The sequence below is a fragment of the Trachurus trachurus genome (genome assembly GCF_905171665.1).
Source record: "Trachurus trachurus genome assembly, chromosome: 1".
Lineage (NCBI taxonomy): Eukaryota > Metazoa > Chordata > Actinopteri > Carangiformes > Carangidae > Trachurus > Trachurus trachurus.
The window spans coordinates 29,673,785-29,695,880 of record NC_139891.1 but is presented as its reverse complement, the minus strand read 5'-3'; the positions used below and the strand labels follow the sequence as shown (position 1 = coordinate 29,695,880).

The 22,096-nt window shown below is 39.3% G+C and overlaps 1 protein-coding gene across 1 annotated transcript in view; it reads right to left on the bottom strand.

The window, feature by feature from the left end:
• LOC310987180 (E3 ubiquitin/ISG15 ligase TRIM25-like) overlaps positions 1 to 20,996 on the bottom strand; it is a gene marked incomplete at both ends in the record, with an annotated part of 28,200 nt that extends 7,204 nt beyond the window's left edge. The window contains 9 exons of the mRNA XM_083973374.1: positions 5,368 to 5,520; positions 6,918 to 7,004; positions 7,791 to 7,856; positions 8,981 to 9,071; positions 9,780 to 9,888; positions 12,482 to 12,638; positions 12,978 to 13,455; positions 19,330 to 19,513; positions 19,607 to 20,996. Coding sequence (XP_083829500.1) covers positions 5,368 to 5,520; positions 6,918 to 7,004; positions 7,791 to 7,856; positions 8,981 to 9,071; positions 9,780 to 9,888; positions 12,482 to 12,638; positions 12,978 to 13,455; positions 19,330 to 19,513; positions 19,607 to 20,996 — 2,715 coding nt within the window. The remainder of the gene's footprint in view (positions 1 to 5,367; positions 5,521 to 6,917; positions 7,005 to 7,790; positions 7,857 to 8,980; positions 9,072 to 9,779; positions 9,889 to 12,481; positions 12,639 to 12,977; positions 13,456 to 19,329; positions 19,514 to 19,606) is intronic.
• Between the last annotated feature and the right edge of the window lie 1,100 nt (positions 20,997 to 22,096).

The window sequence follows — 22,096 nt, the reverse complement described above, 5'->3', positions numbered from 1 at the left end:
ATAAACCTCTCCACCATACTAGACTGCAGAATCCCTTCATCTCCACAGCTATGTTTACTAGGAGACACCTCATTAATCACCATACCAAATAAATACAAGAATAGCTTGCTCACCTCTCTAACTGTCGCTAAGAAAATAATCCTCCTAAATTGGAAATCAAAAAACTCAATAAACATTAACCATTGGATCAACCTTCTTCTGGAACATATTGCTATGGAAAAAATCACCGCTTACAATAATAACAAAATAACAGTCTTCACTGAAAGATGGTCCCCATTCCTCTCCTTGTTGGGCCGGTAATTATACCAATCCCTCGCACATTCCTAACACCGTAAAACACATCACAGTTTAATATATACAGAGAGAGAAAAAAAAAGAAAGAAAGAAAACACACACACACGCACACACACACTTCATCATTTACTCCTACTTTCTTCCCTCTTATTTATTTATTTATTATTATAAAAAAAAAATATATTTTTATTTATTTTTTTATTTTTTTTAAATTAAATTTTTGGATTTATTTATTTTCTGATTGACTTATTTTTTCCCTCTCTCTTTCCCTCTCCTTCCCTTGTCTCATTGGCCCGTATTCTTCTTAATTAAAATACAATTTATTTACTAATTACTTTAAATATTATTTCTATTACTCGTACTTTTTTTTTTTTTTTTTTTTTTTAAATAATAGAATTACTTTATCCCTCTCTTATCGTTAATATTATCAGTATTTCTCCATGTTTACATTCATAATTATCATTACTAACCTCGCTTGGTTGACTGTGTACAAATATACCTACGACTGATTAGTAGGATCTTGTTTCTGATTGTGATTATTGTTGTTTGCAGTATTATTATTATTACTATTAGATAGACAGACAATTATTGTCTGTCTATCTTATTTATTTAGCATATCATCATCTTCAACGTTATACTTATTGCTTCCTCCTTCACACTGTATGTTATTATTTTGTGTATGTGTGTATATGTATATGTATGTGTATATGTATATATGTATATATATATGTATATATATTCGTATATATTATTTCGTTCTTTCACCATGTAGTTTATCTAATTTACTTACTTTTAATTAGAGTTTTATTTATTTACTTACTTTTTCCCTTTTCGTTCTTCTCTCTCCCACATCACATAGCTTATCTCACTTACTCACTTTCAACCAACCAATTATTACTGTTATCATTATCGTGTTATTTAAGAAAAAAAATATATATATATATTATTATTATTTTTTTTTTTTTATTATTACTTTTAATTTTTTTATCTTATTATTTGTTATTATTATTATTAATGCTATTATTATTATCATCATTACTACTATTATTATTATTATTATTATTATTATTATTATTATTATTTTATTTTTTTTTATTTTTTTCAAGGGGGGGGGGGGGGGGGGGGGGGGTTGACACAAACACAAGTAACATGATTATTTATAACAATTGCCATGATAGTGATGGATTAATAAAGTATAGTAAAATGGGGGGTGGGGGGTTGGGCCGGGCTGGTCGGTCGGGGGGTGGACCGGGGGTCCGTACCCGGCCCCCCCCTGGGGCTTGGCGGGACCTTGGACGGGGGCGGCTGGGGCAGAGTGGTGGAACCAAACCTTTCCCCCTCCTATCAAAATATAAATAAATTAAGAAATATAATGAAAATTACAAATTAGGGCAAGATTGGAGGGAAGAGAAGGGAAAGAGGAAAAATAATAATAAAAAAAAAAAAATAAAGAAAAAATAAAGCCTCCCCAAGGGCCTGGGAGTTGCCTTGACTGGGATAGGCTCAGTGAAGATATGCAGTGGACCAGCACCCACCTCTGGGTTTGGCTGCGGTCCAGGGCACGATTATCATCACCCAAATTTAAATCAAAGATGGGGGGAAAAGAGGGGAAAGAGAGAGGAAGGTGAATAAGAGAAAAATAAGGGGAGGGGAAGGGGGAGGAGAGAAGGGAGATCCTCTCACCCTGTGGATCTCCTACTGGGGTTCCCGGCTGGGCTCCGGGGCGGGCCGGGGCGGGCCCCTGCTTGCCCTCCTTCCGGCGGCACGACCTGACCTCACCTCTCATTGCAATTTATCACTATCATGAAAATTAATCTACACAAAATTAATCTACACAAAGGAAAATGATTACATGCATCTTTTTTTTATTTTTATTATTATTATTTTTTTATTATTATTATATTTTTTTTAATACAAATTATAATATATATATATGGGCCTATATATATATATATATATATATTTTTTTTTTTTTTTCTTTTCTTCTATTTATTTATTTATTTATTTATTTTTGCCCCTTTATTTTTAAAGTCTTACTTTATCATTATATACATGTATTGCTCCTTTCTCTTATTATCTATTCATTATCCCTAATATTATCATTATTTGTTTATTTTCTTTTCTTTATTATTATTACTGTCACTATCACCGTATTATATACCATATTGTTTATAAGTAATAGCACTCCACTAACCTCTCATCCACGCACACACACGCACACACACACACACACCTAACACTACATTCAGGTATCAACGTGGCATGTCTTTTCCTGTTGTTGTCTGTACTTATGTCAATTGTTCGTATGTTTGTCTATGTGGTTATATGTGCTTATAACGTTTTTTGTCCCTCACGTCACCTTGTCTATCACTTTATCACCAATAAAAAAAAATAAAATAAAAAAAAAAAAAAAAGAAAGTAAAGTGTTTGCTGCCTCACCTTCAGGTCTTTGGAGAAGTTTGGGGGTTGAGTTCCATCATAGCTGTAGTTGGATTTTTTTTCATTGTTAATTATTTTCTGTAGTTCATTAGTCAGGTCTGAAGCGACACACACACACACACACACACACACACACACCTTGGTTACTACTGTATCCATCATATTTGAGTGCTGAAGCGGATAGCTGCTTTAAATCGGACGCCGTCTCCTGAGTGATCCTGTCTGTAAGTCGACACATAGACAATATATTGGATCGACCCCGGACGGTCCCAGGACAATCAAACAAGTAAACTGGAACTACAATTACAGGAAGATGGAGCAAATGTTACTGTCACACTTCCTCACAGAAAACTCAAGAAACCCAGAAATCTCAGTCAGTACATTAGTAGTAAAATGTGATCTACTCACCATTCACCTCTTTGGTCAGATCCGTGATGGAAGCTGTCCAAAACACACACACACACTATATGAAACCACACATTTAACTCAACAAAGCCACAATCTTTTATTTAATTATTATTCACTTTGATTAAATCTGGATCAGCACATACCACCAGAGACAGTTTCAAATTCTGCCAGCTCTTGGGTAAAAGAGGCCAAGTGTGGTTCGTGCAACATGATCTGCTCCACAAGGGCATGGAGCAAGGAGAACTTCTTGTCTGTCCCACGGAGCCCGGTGAGCTGGAGGAGAAGAAGAAGAAGAGAAAATACCCTGATAAAATACTGTACACACAGACTGACACAGACTGGTTTAATTGGCTACTCAGGGAAACTGTCCACGCCTGGAACTTGATTGTAATTAGTGTCTGTGACTCTGTGTATAAAAAGTCAATGAGATTCTGCACATTTCATCCATTGCTGCACTGACTTTGCTGGATTCTGAGCCATGGGGAAAGCAAAGAACTGTCAAAAGTCCTGAGGGAGAAGGTTGTTCAACTTTATAAAACAGAAAAAGGATTAAAAAGATATCCATAGACTTGAGAATGCCAATCAGCCATGTTCAAGCTCTCATAGCGGTGATTCGTACCCGTGCAGGGAAGTTACATAGTGCAGTTTCAGCCGATGCGACCCCGCTCAGGCCATCCTATTAACCATTTTTCTACCATTGCAATGAGTCTGGAAACATTATTTTAAGGCCGAAAAACTCCACAATGTTACTTTAAAAGTAACTAAGATTGAAAGTTACTTAATTTGTTACATTCAACAGCTGCTTACTAGTCAGGTGCAAATATGACTTGACCCTAAACAAATTCTAACAAAAGGTTTCTCAGTTGTTTTTTATAGTATTAGATGTCCTTAATAACATACTAAAAGTTTACCAAAATTTGACCACTAGAAAGGTGTTATTTTCAAGATGGCGTCCAAGATGGATATGAAGCCTGGGGAGACACCAGAGGTGAATAGGGTAACATTTTTAACTAACAGATATCACCATGAAACTTCCCAAGTTTATCACTTACATTAAGACAAATATTTTTTGTATTACAAGTTTTGTCAAATTGTATGTTTAAATATGTAAATCTCATTAAATATGCGCTAATTTGCATACATTTCCAGAACCGAAATCTGAACAATGGATAAAAGCCACTTTCAAAATTCTTGTTTTATTTTGTTGACATACTAGAGTCAGAAGTTTTTACAGAGGGGATTTTGGATATCTCTCTTTATCACTCTGTCCTCAATTTCCCTGAGGGTAACCTCCAAAGGGATCAATAAAGTACTATAGACTATAGATAGTAAATGAGAAAATACTGTCACCAGCCCTAAAAATTCAAGTTGGTCGTGTTTTTAGGAGTAAAATGTTGTATAAATCAGGCTATGAATGATATTTCAACAATCCCCTCTGTAAAAACCTTCAGAATATAGAAAGGGATCAAACTGGAAGGTTTGGTGTCTGTAAGTGCTGCTGAAGTGGAGATTTCGGGCTCTTATACAACATTTTACTCCTAAAAACACGACCAACTTGAATTTTTAGGGCTGCTAGTATTTTCTCATTTACAGAGTGATAAAGAGAGATATCCAAAATCCCCTCTGTAAAAACTTCTGACTCTAGTATGTCAACAAAATAAAACAAGAATTTTGAAAGTGGCTTTTATCCATTGTTCAGATTTCGGTTCTGGAAATGTATGCAAATTAGCGCATATTTAATGAGATATTGCCTAATTTACATATTTAAACATACAATTTGACAAAATTTGTAATACAAAAAATATTTGTCTTAATGTAAGTGATAAACTTGGGAAGTTTCATGGTGATATCTGTTTGTTAAAAATTTTACCCTATTCACCTGTGGTGTCTCCTCAGGCTTCCTATCCATCTTGGACGCCATCTTGAAAATAACACCTTTCTAGTGGCCAAATTTTGGTAAACTTTTAGTATGTTATTAAGGACATCTAATACTATAAAAAACAGCTGAGAAACCTTTTGTTAGAATTTTTTTAGGGTTAGGTGTTTTTTTTTCATATATGCACCCGCCTTAACAACCCCCCCCCCCCCCCCCATCCGCTGGCTCAACATAAAAATGATAATGAAGATGCTCAGGAGCTCTGCTGTGTATATCAATGACTAGTCTTATTAGCCTGGTGCTGCAACTCAATCAAAGGTTAGGTGGCGGCGGTGGCGGCAGAGTCGTACTTTACTTAAGGAGGAGAGTTGGAATCCCTTGGCCTTTTCCTTCCCGGCGTTCTCATTGAGGAAATTGCCGATGGCAAGGAGGTACTCCAGCACGGAGACAAATGACCTGGAGTTGTTCAGCTGCTTGCACATCCTGATCTTCTGGTCAATCAGCTGCAAGACAAACACAGAAAGGGAGGGGGGGGGGCGGGGGGGGGAGCACAGAGCAATGTGATTTTGTTGAGTAATCCGAGCGCATATACTGCAGGCTCCTGCATTAACAACTTCACAAAATTTACGGTAAGCGGAATGAGGATGGAGCTTTGTCTTTGTATTGTTTGGGGACTACAGATGAAGTTTAGCAGCAGTGCTAAGTCCGGTGTTACAGTGAGTACTCATGTGCTCTACCAACTGAGCTAGACACCGCCCCAGAATCAAAGGATATAAAGCATTCAGCATCAGCGGCGGCTGCGACCTCAATACGAGAAAAAAGAAAATAATAAAACTAAATATTTTTTTTATATAACCACAGCAGAAAGATAAAGCAACCAGGAGTAAATTGAAACTTAATGAAATTTGCTAATCTTTCTTGTCGACTTCTCGTCTCCACAACATGTTTGTCTTCGCAGTTTTTTAGACAAAGAAGAATTACGGTCGCCGTCGATGGATTACAGTGCTATCATCATTCATCCTCATCCATTGTTTCTGTTGGTTCGCAGACAGTCAGCAAGACAAGAGATTACAGGACTGATGCAGTGATGCTGAAAGAATCACAAGCTGCAGAGAATCAAATAAATAAATAAATAAAAGAAAACAAGAACAGGTGCTTGGAGGTGTTCGTGTCTGTCTGCAATATCTTCACACCCTGCAGAGCTGCAGCGCTGATAAACAATAATCCTCTATCAGAGTCTTATCAATTAGTCTGACTTATGATATGTATATTGTAGCCTTGTGTTCTTCTTCACGTATTAATTTAAGACAAACTAGAGAGTGCAGAACTTTGCAGAATGAAGGGAAATCGTGAAAAACATGGATTTTCATCGAGATTCTTATAAGATAAAACTTATTTTATTTTTTTTAATTATTTTTTTTTACATCACCTTCAGGAAAATGGGAACTTGATTTGATTTAGATTAATCTATTACTTCACTCTCGGTCAAATCAAGAGAGAGATGTCTTAAAGTGCCTCTCAAAGCTTTTTTTCACTTCCAGGACACTTAACCATCCTGCAAATAGAATAGAAACGACTTCAGACGCCACTTCAAACATAAAAACTCAAACCGGAGGGGGAAAATTTGTTTGTGTATTAATGTCACTTCTTCCCCCAGATGTTCTTTTCTGAACGTATCTGGACATTATGGAATAAATCTACATGGTCGTGTTTTATCATCAAGGGACTGTGGTTGGTTTTAGCCTGATGGGCTTGTGGGAGACGGGCCAGACTTAAAAGGCAAGGCAAGGCAATTTTATTTGTATAGCCTGTTTTTACAAACCGTTTGTCTCAAAGGGCTTTACATGGCATCTGATTAAAACGTTTACCGCCGCAGCAGCAGGTGATCGGGAAAACTCACGGACTGCCGGTTGTTCATGCTGATGCGGAGCTTTCTCAGACTCAGCAGCAGGTCAAGTTGTTTGCTCAGGTAGGGGATGTTGCACATCTGCATCAGAGGGGGGTAGAAAAAAGAAGAAGATGTGAAGCATCAAAACCTAAGAGCAGTGGAGCCGTTTGGAGACACAGCACAGGCCACAGTGTGATACAGTATAGCCTGCATGATTAGCATTTGACTGGCTCATTTATAGAGAACAAGTCACTGCTGCAACACTTTATATAGTGAGATGTTTTTAAATGCTGCAAATTCTTTACTCCCATATTGTTTCCTCCACAGACGTCCAGAGATGACGGTGATGATTTAAAAGTAAAAGTCTCTGGAATCTGGTACCTAGCCAGCCGGGACCAGCAGGTCAACCTCCGTCGTCATCCCGGGGGAAAAAGTGATCTAGTGAAGTTACCTGCAGCTTTTTGGAGGCTCTCAGAGCTCTAGACATCACCACACTTCAATCAATGAATGTTTGAAAATGAACAGAGCAGTCTATATTTTCTCTCTACTCTTAAGGTGGTGCTATCCTGTTATGCAAACGACCTCCAGAATAGAACCTGCCATATTTACTTCAGTGACTCTGGAGCGAAAGAATCGACCATAATCTGAGCTCATGTTCACTTCTCCCACTGGAGTCAATAGACTCAAGACCTGCTGCTGCTGGTGGTGGTCTCCTAAAGGGGGCGGGGTCACGGTCTGCTGGTCTCCTAAAGGGGGCGGAGTCATGGTCTGCTGGTCTCTAGTCTCTGCTAGTCTGACCTCTGACATCTGAGTCCTCAGCTGTCACAGGAGAACAGGAGCAGATGCTCTGGGAGGTTTTAACTCATGACTCCTGAACCATCAGACCTGGACCTGGACGTCTCCAGAGTTTCCTGTAACTCCCTGACAGGTTTGAAGAGCCGAGTCCTGCTGCTGGAGCGAGGACACGGTGCTCAGAGTCAGAGTCAGAGCAGGAGGAGGAACAAGGAGACGTCACAGGGTTAATGATGAGGAGAGAAACAGATCAGGAGTCATGGAAACCTGGACAAAACAATCTGCACCTGAGCCTCAGCCCCGGCAAAGATCCTCTCTATGACGAGACGACTTATTACAACCACCAGAACTGGAAATGAAACTGGACCCAGGACTGGAAAGGGATCAGGACAAGGACCAGAACCATAAGCAGAACCCAGGACAAGAATGAAAACCAGAATTGTAACTGGAACCAGGATAAGGACCCGAACTGGGACAAAGACCGAATCATCAGACCCAGAACCAGGACTGTGAACATTATTGGAACTGGAACCAGAATCAGAACCGGTAGCAGAACCAGAACTAGAACCAGAACTAGAACCAGAACCATGGCCGGAACCAGAAGCAGAACCGGTACCATGACCAGAACCAGAACCAGAACCGGATACAGAACCAGAACCAGAACTGAAACCAGAACCATTACCAGGATCATGACTAGAACCAGAACCAGAACCAGGACTGGGACCAGAGCTGGTACCAGGACCAGAGCTTCACCTTTAAGTGTGAATCAAAGATCCTCTACTTCTCTGACAGACAGGATGACTCACTACAAGCTGCTTCAACGATATGAAATGTTACAGCTTCACTTCCTGTCTCCTAAAGTCGGCGGTTTTTATTAAGTGCAGTATGTGAATAGCAGCAGCAGGAGCAGCAGCGAAGAGGCCTGTTAAACGTTGTCTCTTTAGCAGCATCCAGGGCTGATGAGCTCAGTGCTGCTGCAGAAACACAAGGACGTAGACATGAGATGCCGCCCTGACATTGACGTTGTACATATGGATATATGGTCAGAGCCGCTGTGGGCTGATCCTGCTGTTCATCTGCTGCTGTATCCTGCAGCCCAACCACCGACGGGTCAGACAACCACTGCCAGGCATGCTGGGAGGTGATAAACAGATGAATGGTGACGGAGCTCGCCACAACACCCACGTGAGTGAAGCTCGTTAAAAGGACACCGTTTGGTGTTGCATTCAAATCAAAAAAGGAAATTATAGTTAGATTCTAACATATGAGGAACTGTACAGTACCTCCATCATGTACTGGTCCACAATGTGAAGGTCGGCCACTGGTCCTTTGTGGGATTTGTACATTTTCTTGTCTTCCAATCTGGGGGCGTACCTGCAACATGAACACAAACAATAATATTTAGATATTATATCATTATTATAACTAGGGATGTACTGAATCCTTATTTTTTGGGGTTCTGCAGAATACCAAATCCATACTGAATCCTACTCCTACATACAGTACAGTAGACACATTATATATGCAGAAAACATCACACAGTGTGTTTTAACTGTATAAAACAATGGGCAATAACTTTCACCTCTATGCATTTGAACCAAATGCCCACACACATCACCAAACATTTAATTTTCAAGTCATTCAGGTGACAGGGTTTAGTAATTTTTTTCTCATTAAAAACAAGAAAGAAAAAGACCAAAAAAAAAAAATTATTTTATTTTTTTTAAATTTACAGTGATGATTTGGGTTTGGTTGATGTTCTATAAGGTTCGGCCCAAAATTCATCGAATCCAAAACTGAATCCTGTATGTGGTAATAATAACAGTTCTGAGATGATGGGGTTTTTTACATTTCCTGCCAGTGTAAGTTGTGTTTTTGGGCATTAATTGATATTTCCTGCTCCTCTCTGGTGACAGTTGTTCGGATCGACGAGTGGTTGGACTGTCAATCAAATCTGATCAAACCACCCCAGTCCAGCAGTGGTTAATGGAGATGAATGTTAAGTTTGTCATTTTTAAACTCTGATGTTATTTATTCAGTCACAAACACCATATTTCTTTACGCCGTGCTTCTTCCACATACTTCTTCAGAAAGGTGATGTGCTCATCAGACAGGCCTCCTTCTTCCTCAATGACGAACAGTTTGTCCTTCAGCTCTCCTGGCTGCACGGGGAACCTTTTGAGGAAAATGTCTGGCAGAACAATAGATTAAAAAAAGTCAACACACTCAATAGTACATGAAAGCGTTCCTCTTGACAGATAGTCTTCTTATCCTGCGATGAAATGACTCAAAAAGCATTGTGAAGGGTCCTTTGCTTAATTACTCTCTCTCAAATGCCGAAGGGAAATGCACAAATTTGCATTTAATTAAGTCAAAGCTGATGTGATTTTTCTTTCTTTCTTTTCTCTTTTTTCTATTTTTTACAGAAAATGTCTCTGCATAATTCAGGAGCTGAGAGGAGAATTAGGAGCCTTCGTCAAGAGTCTTCGACATGTATATAAAATAGACATTGTAAATTTTACAAAATATAGTCTGCGCAGCTTTTCTTTGGAAGTATCACATCCATCTTTCTCTTTTTCTTCAAGTGCTAGTTAGCCTAAGTTGTTTTAAAACCTTCCGAAGAAATCTTCACATGGTGTTTTCACAAACATACACAAACAAGTTGATGTTCTGTTGTCATTCTTCTTCTAGATCTTGTTTTTAAGCTCTACTAATGCTGCATAGCCGACGTTGGCATCAACAGTGGTTTACTTAATCATGGTGAAGAGTTTCAGTCATTGTTGTATTTTATAAGACAAGAGGTTGTGATGGAAAGTGGTGAGCTGGGCTACGGATAACGACTTAGCATGCTAACTTTGAACATTGAGAACTTGTGTTTGTTATTAAAATCTAAATCTAAATCAATAATCAGAGATTAATGAGTAGTGGTTCTCAAATCTGAGGTGAGAGAGAGAAAAGCAAATCCTCAAAAGCTTCCTTAAAGCAGAAGTAAGCGGAATGCTTGTGTTAATATAAGTCGTAAATAGTTATATCCTCTGACAGCAATCACTTACATAGAGTGTTTGATCTGAAACACGGGTCTGTCAGTCACTCTGATCTGCTGTAAACTGAGGAGAAAACTTTCCTTGTATCCTACAACCTTTATCTATCTATCTATCTATCTATCTATCTATCTATCTACCTATCTACCTATCTATCTATCTATCTATCTATCCAGGGGCGGAGTGGCCATCGGGAGGACCGGGAGATTTCCCGGTCGGCCGGCGGCCAATAAACCCAAGTGAGCCGGCCCGCAAGCTGCTCTGCGTGGCCGTGTGGTGATCATGAGTTAAAAATAACTATAGTCACAAGTCCCCATGATAATCTCCAAGCTCTACCTCCATACTACATTAAAAGTCCACCCTTTATTTATACCCCTTCATGTCTCTCTACCTCTCACTCATGGTTGCGATAGTGAAGCAGACTCTCATCAATCCAGCCTACTAAATGATTTTTGTTTAGCCTCCTATCTTTATATAATTATTTTTACTTCAATGTTACAAAACCTCCATGACCACAAAATATAAAATAACCAGCAATTTAATTAGTTTGTTTGTTCTTAAAGTAATGTAGAATGGTGCAAAGCCTCATGGGAAATGCGTCAGCCTGTCACTGTGAAAGTTATCATTAAACTAGCGGCTACGGCTAAAAACAGAACGACTCACGGAAGCCAACCAGCAAACCTGATCAGTCCTGCCCGTGTGTTACGTTATCTATAAGTTATATTAATTTAACAAGACAACAAAGTCCGTGCTTTACTGTAAGTGGGCCAGTGCGCGTCGGTACGCGGACCGCGGTACCGTTACGAGCCGGAACCTCTCACATCACAGCAGCAGCCTACTCTGTCTTCTCCATGGGCACCGAAGCATGTTGGTGAGTAGGACAAGACCCGAAACGAAACCGTGGCGTTTGCAGCGCGCTGTCAGTAAAATCCATTTGTAGAGTAGTTGAGAAGGGGAAATAAAGGAGTAAACATGACTGGATGTAATGTTATGGTCAGCAGTGTTAAGTGGGCTAAATCTGCTTGGGAGGCACTAATTGCAGCTCTTTCACATGTATTTCTGTTTTCTTTCCTTTTTTTTTTTAGCTAGATAAAAGTAACAATGTGTTAAAATCATGGATGTATTGGTTAAAATGCACCAGAATATGGGAAATGGTGTAGCCTTTACAAAAAAATTTCTGGGGGAGGACCCCCAGACCCCCAATTAAGTTGTTTCACCCACATTTTGTTTTTTTTGCTTCTGGCACTCATATATTTTGCCATATGGAATGACACATAGCTCTGTTTGCGCGGTGAGCGGTACAGAAATATGTAAATGGTGTGTGTGTGTGTGTGTGTGTGGGGGGGGGGGTTGGGCCGATGGTGGGCCGGTGCGGTCAGAATTTTCCCGGTAGATTTTGGTGCCCCACTCCGCCCCTGTATCTATCTATCTATCTATCTATCTATCTATCTATCTATCCCAGTCTACTCTGTCTTAGATACACTACATGGGTTGGGGGTGATTAGGGATGGGGCAAATAACAGTTGTATCATAATATGAACCCTGATCTGATGGACGCTGAACAATTGTATCACTGCCTCTATTCATTTGGAAATGACCAATACATATTTGATCATAAAAAAATTAAATGTTTCATCACAACACGGTGGAAGAGTCTGGTCTTTATCCTAAAATGCTGAAATTCATCTGTTGCATTGGACAAAACAACTTCACCACAGCCCTTGTTGTTGTTGAGCTACTCACTAAAGTTGTGTGCGATCTTCGGGTCGAGCAGGATTTTGACGGCCCTCTGCTTCGTCGCTCGAAACACCACATCCTGAACGGCAAATTGCTTGTATAAGCGCGACGTGTCAATTTCAATCCTCCTGGCACATCCTTTTTCCCAAAATGATTCTGCAATCTGGCGAGAAACACAAATTAATTCAGTGCCAAGGTGACTACGTTTTACTGGGAAATCAATGTTACGTAATATTACAAAGGGAGCAGCGACACTGGGGAAGTAGTCGAATTAAGAAGTGACGGACAAAACAAAGACTAATTCCCAACAATGATGCAATATAGAGGAATGATGAAGAGAAACTGAGCTTTCAGTGTGTTTGCCAAAATAGTAAAAGACGACATTTAAATATTGTATGAGTAATTCACACCAGGGACACCGTTTGTTAAGTTTTACACTTAACTGTGAAAATATGCAAATTTAGAGTCTTCTACAGTAATCAATAAAAGTTTGAAAACTTACCTTTTCTGAGCTGAGCGTGTTCCAGTGGAAAGCCTTAGTGCGTATTTTTCTCAAATTTGTCTTGGGTATACAGGGTAAGGTTGGAGCTACTGGGATGTCCAGGGGCTGAGGAGGCCCTGGGACAGTGGAGGAGGGTGAGGTGGGTGAGGATATGGGAGAAGTTGGAGACAGGACAGGAGGTAACGTGTCTTGTCCCGTAACTTGAGTATCCACCATCTTGCAGCTGCGAGGTGCAGGTTCAGGCTTTGAATAATCAGCAAAGGGATAAATGATGGAGCCGCCGCTAAATCCACTGATTGACTCCAGATCTGGATTGGTGTCTCTGCGTCTTCGGCTATGCTTACATGCTATGCTCTCTAATAAGAATTCATCCCTGGACTTCCTCTTCCAGCCTGAACACAGTCTGTGGACAGCCGTCACCCAGTCGTCTCGCTCCTTCTGAACAGCTCCGGTTTGATCTGATGCAGGAACCTTGAATCTGCAATGAATCACCCAAATTGCCCTTTAATACAAGCAGAGATCTGTCTGGCAATAAACACATCTATACGTATAAAAATCTATCTATCAATCAACTAATCAATCTCTACATTTTGGTAGCCATTCGGTTCCAGTGTCTATTGAATTTCAACAGAAGTACAACTCACTCTTTTTAATGAGGCACTGATCAAGTCATATTTAATGTAGATTATAAAACCACTGCTGCGATTAAACATTGGGTTTATTCCACCAAGGTTGATTTCTGAACCAAGTTCTTCCCAAGTTAAAAAGTGAATGTTGTGTTGTTTAAAAACAAATATGAACTTGTTTTTTGGTTGTTGTTTTTTTGCATTATTATTAGTGTGAATGCACACTATTGTTCTTGTGTGGGCCATCTTTCTTTATTAATGGCCGAACTGAATAACAATAATGTGAATGTTTCAGCATTTTTTTCTTCCGTTCGTTTTTGTCCTTTAACTAGTCCTTCATACATCAAAATGTACAGCTTTTTCAGGACATTATTGATGTTACTTTTCTCTTTAAAACTATTTATACTTCTTAAATTATTTAACTTTTTCTAATTTTTTTATCCCATAGGAAATAAATTGAAACAATCTTCAAAGTCTTTAATCCTTGTGCTTCTTTGAACCACTATAACTTCAGCATACTTTCTGCTACAGACTTCATTCAACTTCTAAACGGTGGACAAAATTTTTAAGGTATTCCTCTATTGCTTAGCTTTTTAATATTTTAAACTGTTTATGATTTTTGGCAGTTTTAAAATCATTCAAATTTTTGACAAAATCCAACTTTATGGGGGGGTTAAGGGTGTGTATTGCGCCCAACAAGCAGAGCTTAGAGTGGTGACATCATCATCGGAGTGGAGGAGAGGCAAAAAACATTCTGTAATTTTCCTCTCTAACCTGTCACCATGGCCACAAATAAAACTCTACACACATGATTTTCTCCATCGTTGTAGCCACACTTACTGTACCTCATGTGATGTGCTCAAAACAGCAGTCGGACTTACAGAATTTTATTACTGAGCCTCTTTGTGCAGCTAGACCCACACCACTGGCTCATTGACTCCCATAACAAAAGGAGGAGCTGATTTTTTGAGAAAAGCAGGAATGACTAATTTTTCTAACTCGCGATTTCAAGAAAAATATGTGCCCTACAAACATTTGATTTACATGTAAAATTCAGGAAGGTCTTCTGATCCATTTAGACTTTACCACCTTCTGATAAGAGGTACTGTTCTCTTTTATCAGCTTTCATCCAGGAGGTGCACCGAGCTCAAATCTCACTGCTCTGCTCCTGCTCTGTGTTGTGCAGGTGGCCAGCTGTAGGGGCCAGCTCGTTATCAACGTCTATAAATAGAACAGGTGCTGGTGGAGCCTGACGCTCGTTAAGATGATTATAAACACAGCCCCACACACACTAAATCAGACTGACATAGGATACAGCTTTTAACATGTGTGTCAAGTCTCTCTTTCTCTGTGTCTCTATCTGTCTCTCTTTCTGTCTTTCTCTCTTTCTTTCTGTCTGTCTCACTCAATTTCTGTCTTTCTTCTTCAGCGCTCACTCACTCGCTCACACTTACCCCTCCGTCAGCAAAGTGACCCATACAGCAAAATGTAACTGTGCCAGATCAGGGCCGGACATTGAACACAATTTGGTGCAGATCCACGCCAATACCGATTTATTATTATAACCTTTATTTAACCAGGTTTGTCCCATTGAGATCCAAAATCTCTTTTGCAAAAACAATTGAATTTTCAAAATTAGTTCAAAGAATTTATGAGATTAGTCAAACATTTGCACTCAAGTAAAACATTTGCACTCCTGAAGCCTGGATGTGATGGAATTTATCATGGACTTGAATACATTCAGAGATACCAGACCTTGGAGTTTGAGCTCTGACTGCAAACTGTTCCATGTACTCGGAGCAGAGAATCTAAAAGCTAACCCTGTTAGTCAAGATTAGAAGGGATGATAAATAAGATGGAATCATCTCAAGAATGGCCTTGTAAATCAGCACATACTAATGGCCGAGTCTGCGCACATATAAAGATGGCCAATTTACTTTACTGTACAAGACAATTTACTTTACTGTTCTTTACTGTACAAGGCACAATGATGAGTTAGAGCTCCACAGTTTGTAATAGAGCACCATGATACACAGATCCAAATTACTGATCTGGAACAGATTTTGGCTAGTCACGGGCCCAGTACAGTTAGTAAAGCTGAAACATGTGGATTGGATCTGGCACAGATCCGTGATCTGTGCTATGATATGGGCAATATCTGAATTTTTCCATTGCTGTTATATTGCATTGCTATTATATTTTTGTGTATTTGATTAGGCCTGCACTCATGCACTGATCATTAAACGAACAAATCAGAGGTTAGGTACAGTTACTCAGTACTTGAGTAGCTTTTTTACAAAGTACTTTCTCACTTACTCAAGTAAATGTTTGAATGGCTACTTTTTACTTTTACTTGAGTAACATTATTCTAAAGTAACTATACTCTTACTTGAGTAAAATCTTTGTACCCACCTCTGGTCTTGAGCGTTTCAGTAGCAAGACTAAGACAGTGATATCTGTTGACCAGAAAATCTATTATAATGTGTAAAATAAACACATCATGTTGACCAGAATATTATAGAGAAAATACAGAACATTTCTGAAAATATACTTGTAAATCATTTTAAGACTGAAAAGACAGTGTAATCTATCAGATGCAACCTACCTTCGTGTGCCTGCTGAGATGTATGTCCTGCTTGAATCGAAAGAAAACACTTTTTACTTAAGAACTAAGAAAGGCTTTGACCACATGACAGCGTGCGTGACTCAACTTCCTTCTGTGTTGCTGCTTTGAATGTTTGATTTCTATCTGTGTCCCAACTCAAATGATAAAAAATTAATTAATCCAGCCTTTTCTATGGATTAAATTAATGTAAGGTTCTTTATCAGTATGTGAGAAATACTTTAATATTTGTTGTGTTTGTTGTGACAAACAAGGTTATAGGACCAATGTGTTCATTCCGAGGTATGGAACTTTGCAGAGAGTGGTTATCTGAATTACCACAGCATTTCTGTCAGCTACAACTCTTCAACACTTACCTCTTGGCTGGTGTTTGTGAAAATTCTCATAAAAAATTCTTAAATCAGCTCATTGATCTGTGGGAAGTAACCACTTCCATTTCTACTACTTTACAAATCATACAGGTACTGCAGTTGTTCTGTATTTACAGTAACACGCAAGCAACCTCCCTGGTGAGAAAATGTCAAGTCAAATACTTAAACATTAATTTGCTTTCATTATGACACAGTTGAGATTCAACAGATTTACAGTAAATGATCAGGTTTCCTAAATACATACACTCTCATGCTGTGTGTGTGTGTGTGTGTGTGTGTGTGTGTGTGTGTGTGTGTGTGTGTGTGTGTGTGTGTGTGTGTGTGTGTGTGTGTGTGTGTGTGTGTGTGTGTGTCCATCCATTTGTTTTTTCCTGAACGTTGGCAAAAACTTTTCTTGAAGTCACGAGTTAGAAAAGGGGGTCATTTCTGCTTAAAAGATCATCTCCTACTTTTGTATTGAAGTCAATGAGCCACTGGAGCAGATCTAGCTGCTTAAAGTGGTTCACCGAGACAATTCTGTAAGTCTGTCTGCTGTTTTAAGCACATCGCATGAGACAAGACAAGTGTGGCTACGAACGTGGAGAAAATCATGTGTCTAGAGTTTAATTTGTGGCCGTGCTGACAGTTTAGCCAGAAAAATTCCAGAATGTTTTTTTGGTCTCTCCCACTCTAACGATGATGTCACGCACTCTAAGCTCTGCTCATTAGACGCAATACACACCCATTATAAAGTTGGATTTTGTCAAAAATTTTAAAATAAGTTGTCACCTCCAGAGTTTATTTAATTCCCATTATCAATGTCCTCATGAACTCATATTTGATCCATGATCTTATAAGAAAAGAAACATATCAAAGCAAAAAGTTTTTTTTGTTTGTTTGTTTGTTTGCTGTTCAAATGGTGACTGGTCAATAATTTTATGTTGTACAAATAAATTTCACAACTGCTCCCTAAAATTGTGACCAAGTAACAACACTTCATACACATTTTAAAGATTATATTTGTAAATATAGAAAAATCTTAATTCCATAAATTTATTTATTGACAATTTGGACAATTTACTTTATATTATTGTGTTTTTTTTCCTCCATAAATGAAAGTAAAGTGATTTTGATAACATCATCACAACCACAGCGGCAGCACAATCTGTGGTCCATACAACATCAGTGCAAACATCAAATCATACAAGTCATATTCATGATACAAACATCTGGCAGGTGATTAATGTGACATTGGGACATTCATGCTGAGCCCAACTGATGATAACATTTCAACAACAACAACAAATATTTAAGGGAAATAAAAATGATAAGATGAATTATTTCTTCATTTCACAATTTCATTGTTATTGTCGAGACAAAGAAAACATCACTATCTGTATCACTGCAGACCAGTGTTGGGCTAAGTAATTAAATTACTGATTACTTATTCTAAAAGTAATCACATCACTCTTCTGATTATCAGTATATTCTTATATACATATTTTTGTTTGTTTGCTTGTTTTTGTTTTTAATTTACTTACATTGTAAATACATAGTGTATTTTAGTGTACTTACAGGTCCTTGTTACACTTGTAATAAGAAATGCTTGTGCAAAGAGAGAGGCCACTTTGGCATTTCTTATTACAAGTGTAACAAGGACCTGTAAGTACACCAAAATACACTATGTATTTACAATGTAAGTACATGTTATTACATACGGTTACATAGGTAATTACACTAATTAATTAGGTAGATACACAGGAACAAGGACCCCTTAAAATAAAGTGTTACCAAGGTTACTTACTTACTTACTGATTACTTTATTTAAAAAATTGATCACTACTTAATTAGTTACATCAGTGGTTCTCAAAGTGGCGTCCAAGGAACCCCAGGGGTCCTTGGGAGGGTTCATGGGGGTCCCCAACTTTTTCTTGAAAATGTACCACTTTTTTCTAGAACTTTTAAACTTTTTTTTTTTTGAGAAATTTTACCACTTTTTCTAACTTTTTTTGAGAGATCATATTTTTTATTTATTTATTTTTTTTAACTTTTTTTGAGAAATCCTTCCACTTTGTTTTAGAAATTCTTTAACTTTTTTTTCCAGGGGTCCTTGAGAGGGTTCAAGTGGATCCCCAATTTTTTCTTGAAATTTTACCAATTTTTCTAGAACTTTTTTTTTTTGAGAAATTTTTATCACTTTTTTCTAGAAATGTTTTTGACAAAATTTTTTCACTTCTTTCTGGAAAGTGTTTAACTTTCTTTTGAGAAATCATTATTTTTTGTTGAAATTTTACCACTTTTTCTAGAATTTTTTTTAAAGAAATTTGAGAAATTCACGCCATTGGCCCTAACTTGAACGTACATTAACTCAAATGTTCTTCAGTCTCAATGTAAATATTTGTGTATTTCTAGTGTTTACTTCAAATTTTTGTCCAGTGGGGGTCCGTGGTCTAATTTGTGTCGATTTAGGTGTCCTTGATGTAAAAAAGTTTGAGAACCACTGAGTTGCGTTATTAGTTACTCCATTCCCTCAAAAAAAAAAAAAACACAAGGCAAGCAGACTTGGGGTTACCTGGGGTTGTAACTATGATCTAATTACTATTTTAGAAATTATAACCCGTTATATTACTCCGTTACTAATAATGTAATCCCATTACAGTAACGTGTTACTGCCCAACACTGCTGCAGACAAACCAAACATACAGTCCACTGCGCAGCCTCATGGATGAATCACACTAAACACTCCTGTCTACCTGAGCTGACACAACTCAGCTGTGTCTCCAGGAGAAAACGAGGGAAGCCAGAATCCAGGATGAAGAGGCTGAGTGAACCTGGTCTGGACTCTGTGGAGCAGAGTCGTGATTTCTGTGACGCTGTAGAAAGACAGAGTTCCTGCCCTGTGATCCAGGTACACGCCTACTCTGGAGGACAGCGGCCCTGAGATGGGAGTAATAATACCATTATGTACGAACTGATAGTCACCATTGCGACAGTGTAATGCCCAGGATCTGTCATTCAATCCAAACCCACATTCGTTCCTGGTCCCAGCTCTGCTGATGTTCTTGTAGGCCACTGCTATAAAAACGTGACCACTCCACTCCACCTCCCAGTAACAACGTCCCGTCAGACCCTCTGTGCTCAGGACCTGAAACCACTGAATGAACGGTTCAGGTTGAACCCAAAACGCCTGTTCCTCACTCATCAGTGTTGCCTTTCTGTTCCCATTAGTCAGTGACAAAAATGTATTTGCAGTGAATGGATCCAGTGTGACATAACAAGCATAAGCCAAAAGATCAGTTCTGGTTCGGGGTTCATGATGCTGCATCAGCTCATAAACTCCAGAGACCTTTGTCTGCTTCTCATTGAAGGCAGCCTGAAGTTTATCTCTGGTCTCTGACAACGCTGCTGTCACTTCCTCGAAATGTGGTCGCTGGATGCTGAGTACATCTATTGCGTCACTCAGATGTGACAGAGAGTGGAAGTTGTTTAGGAAGTGGAAGTGATCCTCTGTGTGCGACAGCTTTGCCAGACCGGCATCTTTCCTCCTCAGCTCAGTGATCTCCTGCTGCAGCTTCTCCTTCAGCTCTTGGACTCGACTCACTTCAGTTTTCTGTTGAGATCTGATCTGCTGCTCCACCTCAGACCTTCTTCTCTCAATGAGTTGAATCAAGTCGGCGAAGATCTTCTCACTGTTACTTACGGCTTTATCGGCAGAGAGATTGATGGCCTCCACCTCCTGTTGAAGCACTTTCACATCTTTCTTTATGTCTTGAAGTCGTTGTTGGATCTTTCGACGACTTGCCCCGAGCTCCTTCTGCTTCTCAGCGCTTTCTGCTACAGCTGAGACCGTGTCGTGGCCTTTGTGTTCGTCCATGGAGCAGAGATAACAGATATACTGCTGATCGGTGCGGCAGAAAATCTTCATTACCTCGTTATGACGAGGGCAGATGTTCTCCAGAAGTTTCGAGGATGCTTCGACCAGCTTGTGTTTCTTCAGTGGAGCCACGTCGTAGTGAGGCTGAAGGTGCTGCTCGCAATAAGAGGCCAAACACACCAGACAGGACTTGAAGGCTTTCAGCTTCCTCCCGGTGCAGAAGTCACAGGCCACGTCTCCAGGTGCGGCGTAGGAGTGATCGGGTGGAGCAGCTCGAAGTCCGATTTTCTTCAGGTCCTCCACTAACTCTGCAAACATGGTGTTTTTCACCAGTGCTGGCCTCTGTGTGAAGCTCTCTCTGCACTGTGGGCAGCTGCATGAGGTCTTCTTCTTTTTTTTCTTCTGATCATCTTCACCCCAGTAGTTTTTAATACAGCTCATGCAGTAGCTGTGACCACAGGGAATAGTCACCGGCACCTTCAGAAGCTCCAGACAGATCGAACAGCTCAGTTTTTCCTGATCCAGCTGAAACATTTGCTGTGCCATCTCTCCTACAGGGCTGTGTGAACGTCAGTAAGTTTCACTTTCGATTCGGCACCAGCTCTGATACGTCACTTGTTTACAGTTACAAGCAGTGGTGTAGTAGTGTAGTGCACGGCCAATACCCACTTATTTTTCAGTCAATAGGCTACTCATCCCCTCTATAGGATCCAGAGAGTGGATTTTCAGGCGGGATTGCTGTCTTCTTCACAATAAAACATCTTTGGTGCAGCGCATCACACGTCATTTAGCCAATCACAATCAAGATAACAGCATCGTCTCGTGGTTTACCGGCAACTTTTCGTGCTACGTTACTTCTATGGACACCGAGCCACTCCGTGTCCACCCCGTGCCGCCGCCTACAGCTCCGACTGACTGACAGATCCAACAGTCACCTGCTGATGTTGCGTCTGAGCCCAGAGCAGCTGGAGACCCGAGATCCCCGGATCACGGGAGCAGCTGATGAGATAACAGCCGTGTATGAAGTGAGATAAAGATGTAAATGTAACACATCACTTGGCTTTTCTGCAGTTGATTTGCTGTTCATCTACTGGTTTTTTAAATTTATTTTTCACTTCCCGTTTTTATGACTTCCCGTTTCTGATGTGCAGCATGAACACCCTTGATAAACAATGGTGTTAATAGAGACCTTTTGGGGTTTTTGTTTTTTAACTGAAGCAATTATTGTTTTTTTTCCGTTATCTTTATTCATGCTTTCATGAACATGGAGTTCATGAAATGTGTTGCTCAGGTCCAATTGGACAGTAGCTAAAAAAGAGGAGCAGTGAGTTACAATACAGTGGCATAAACCAGGTGATGATTGACTCAAACTCATCAAGACAGGTTTTTAAAATGCTGTTATTTATTGGATATTTTAGCATTTATTAGGACAGGACAGTTTTGAATTTGTATTAAATCTCATGTTTGTATGATATTGATGTTTGATTACTGTATTGGGGATACAATCTACTGACACGCATGCAAAGGAACTCTCCATAAATTAGACACAATCTATTATTCTGCTATTCGAATCAGGACTCACCATCTGCTTTATTTTCTGGTCAAATGTCCTTCTTTACACACTCACCGTAGTATTACAGTGACTG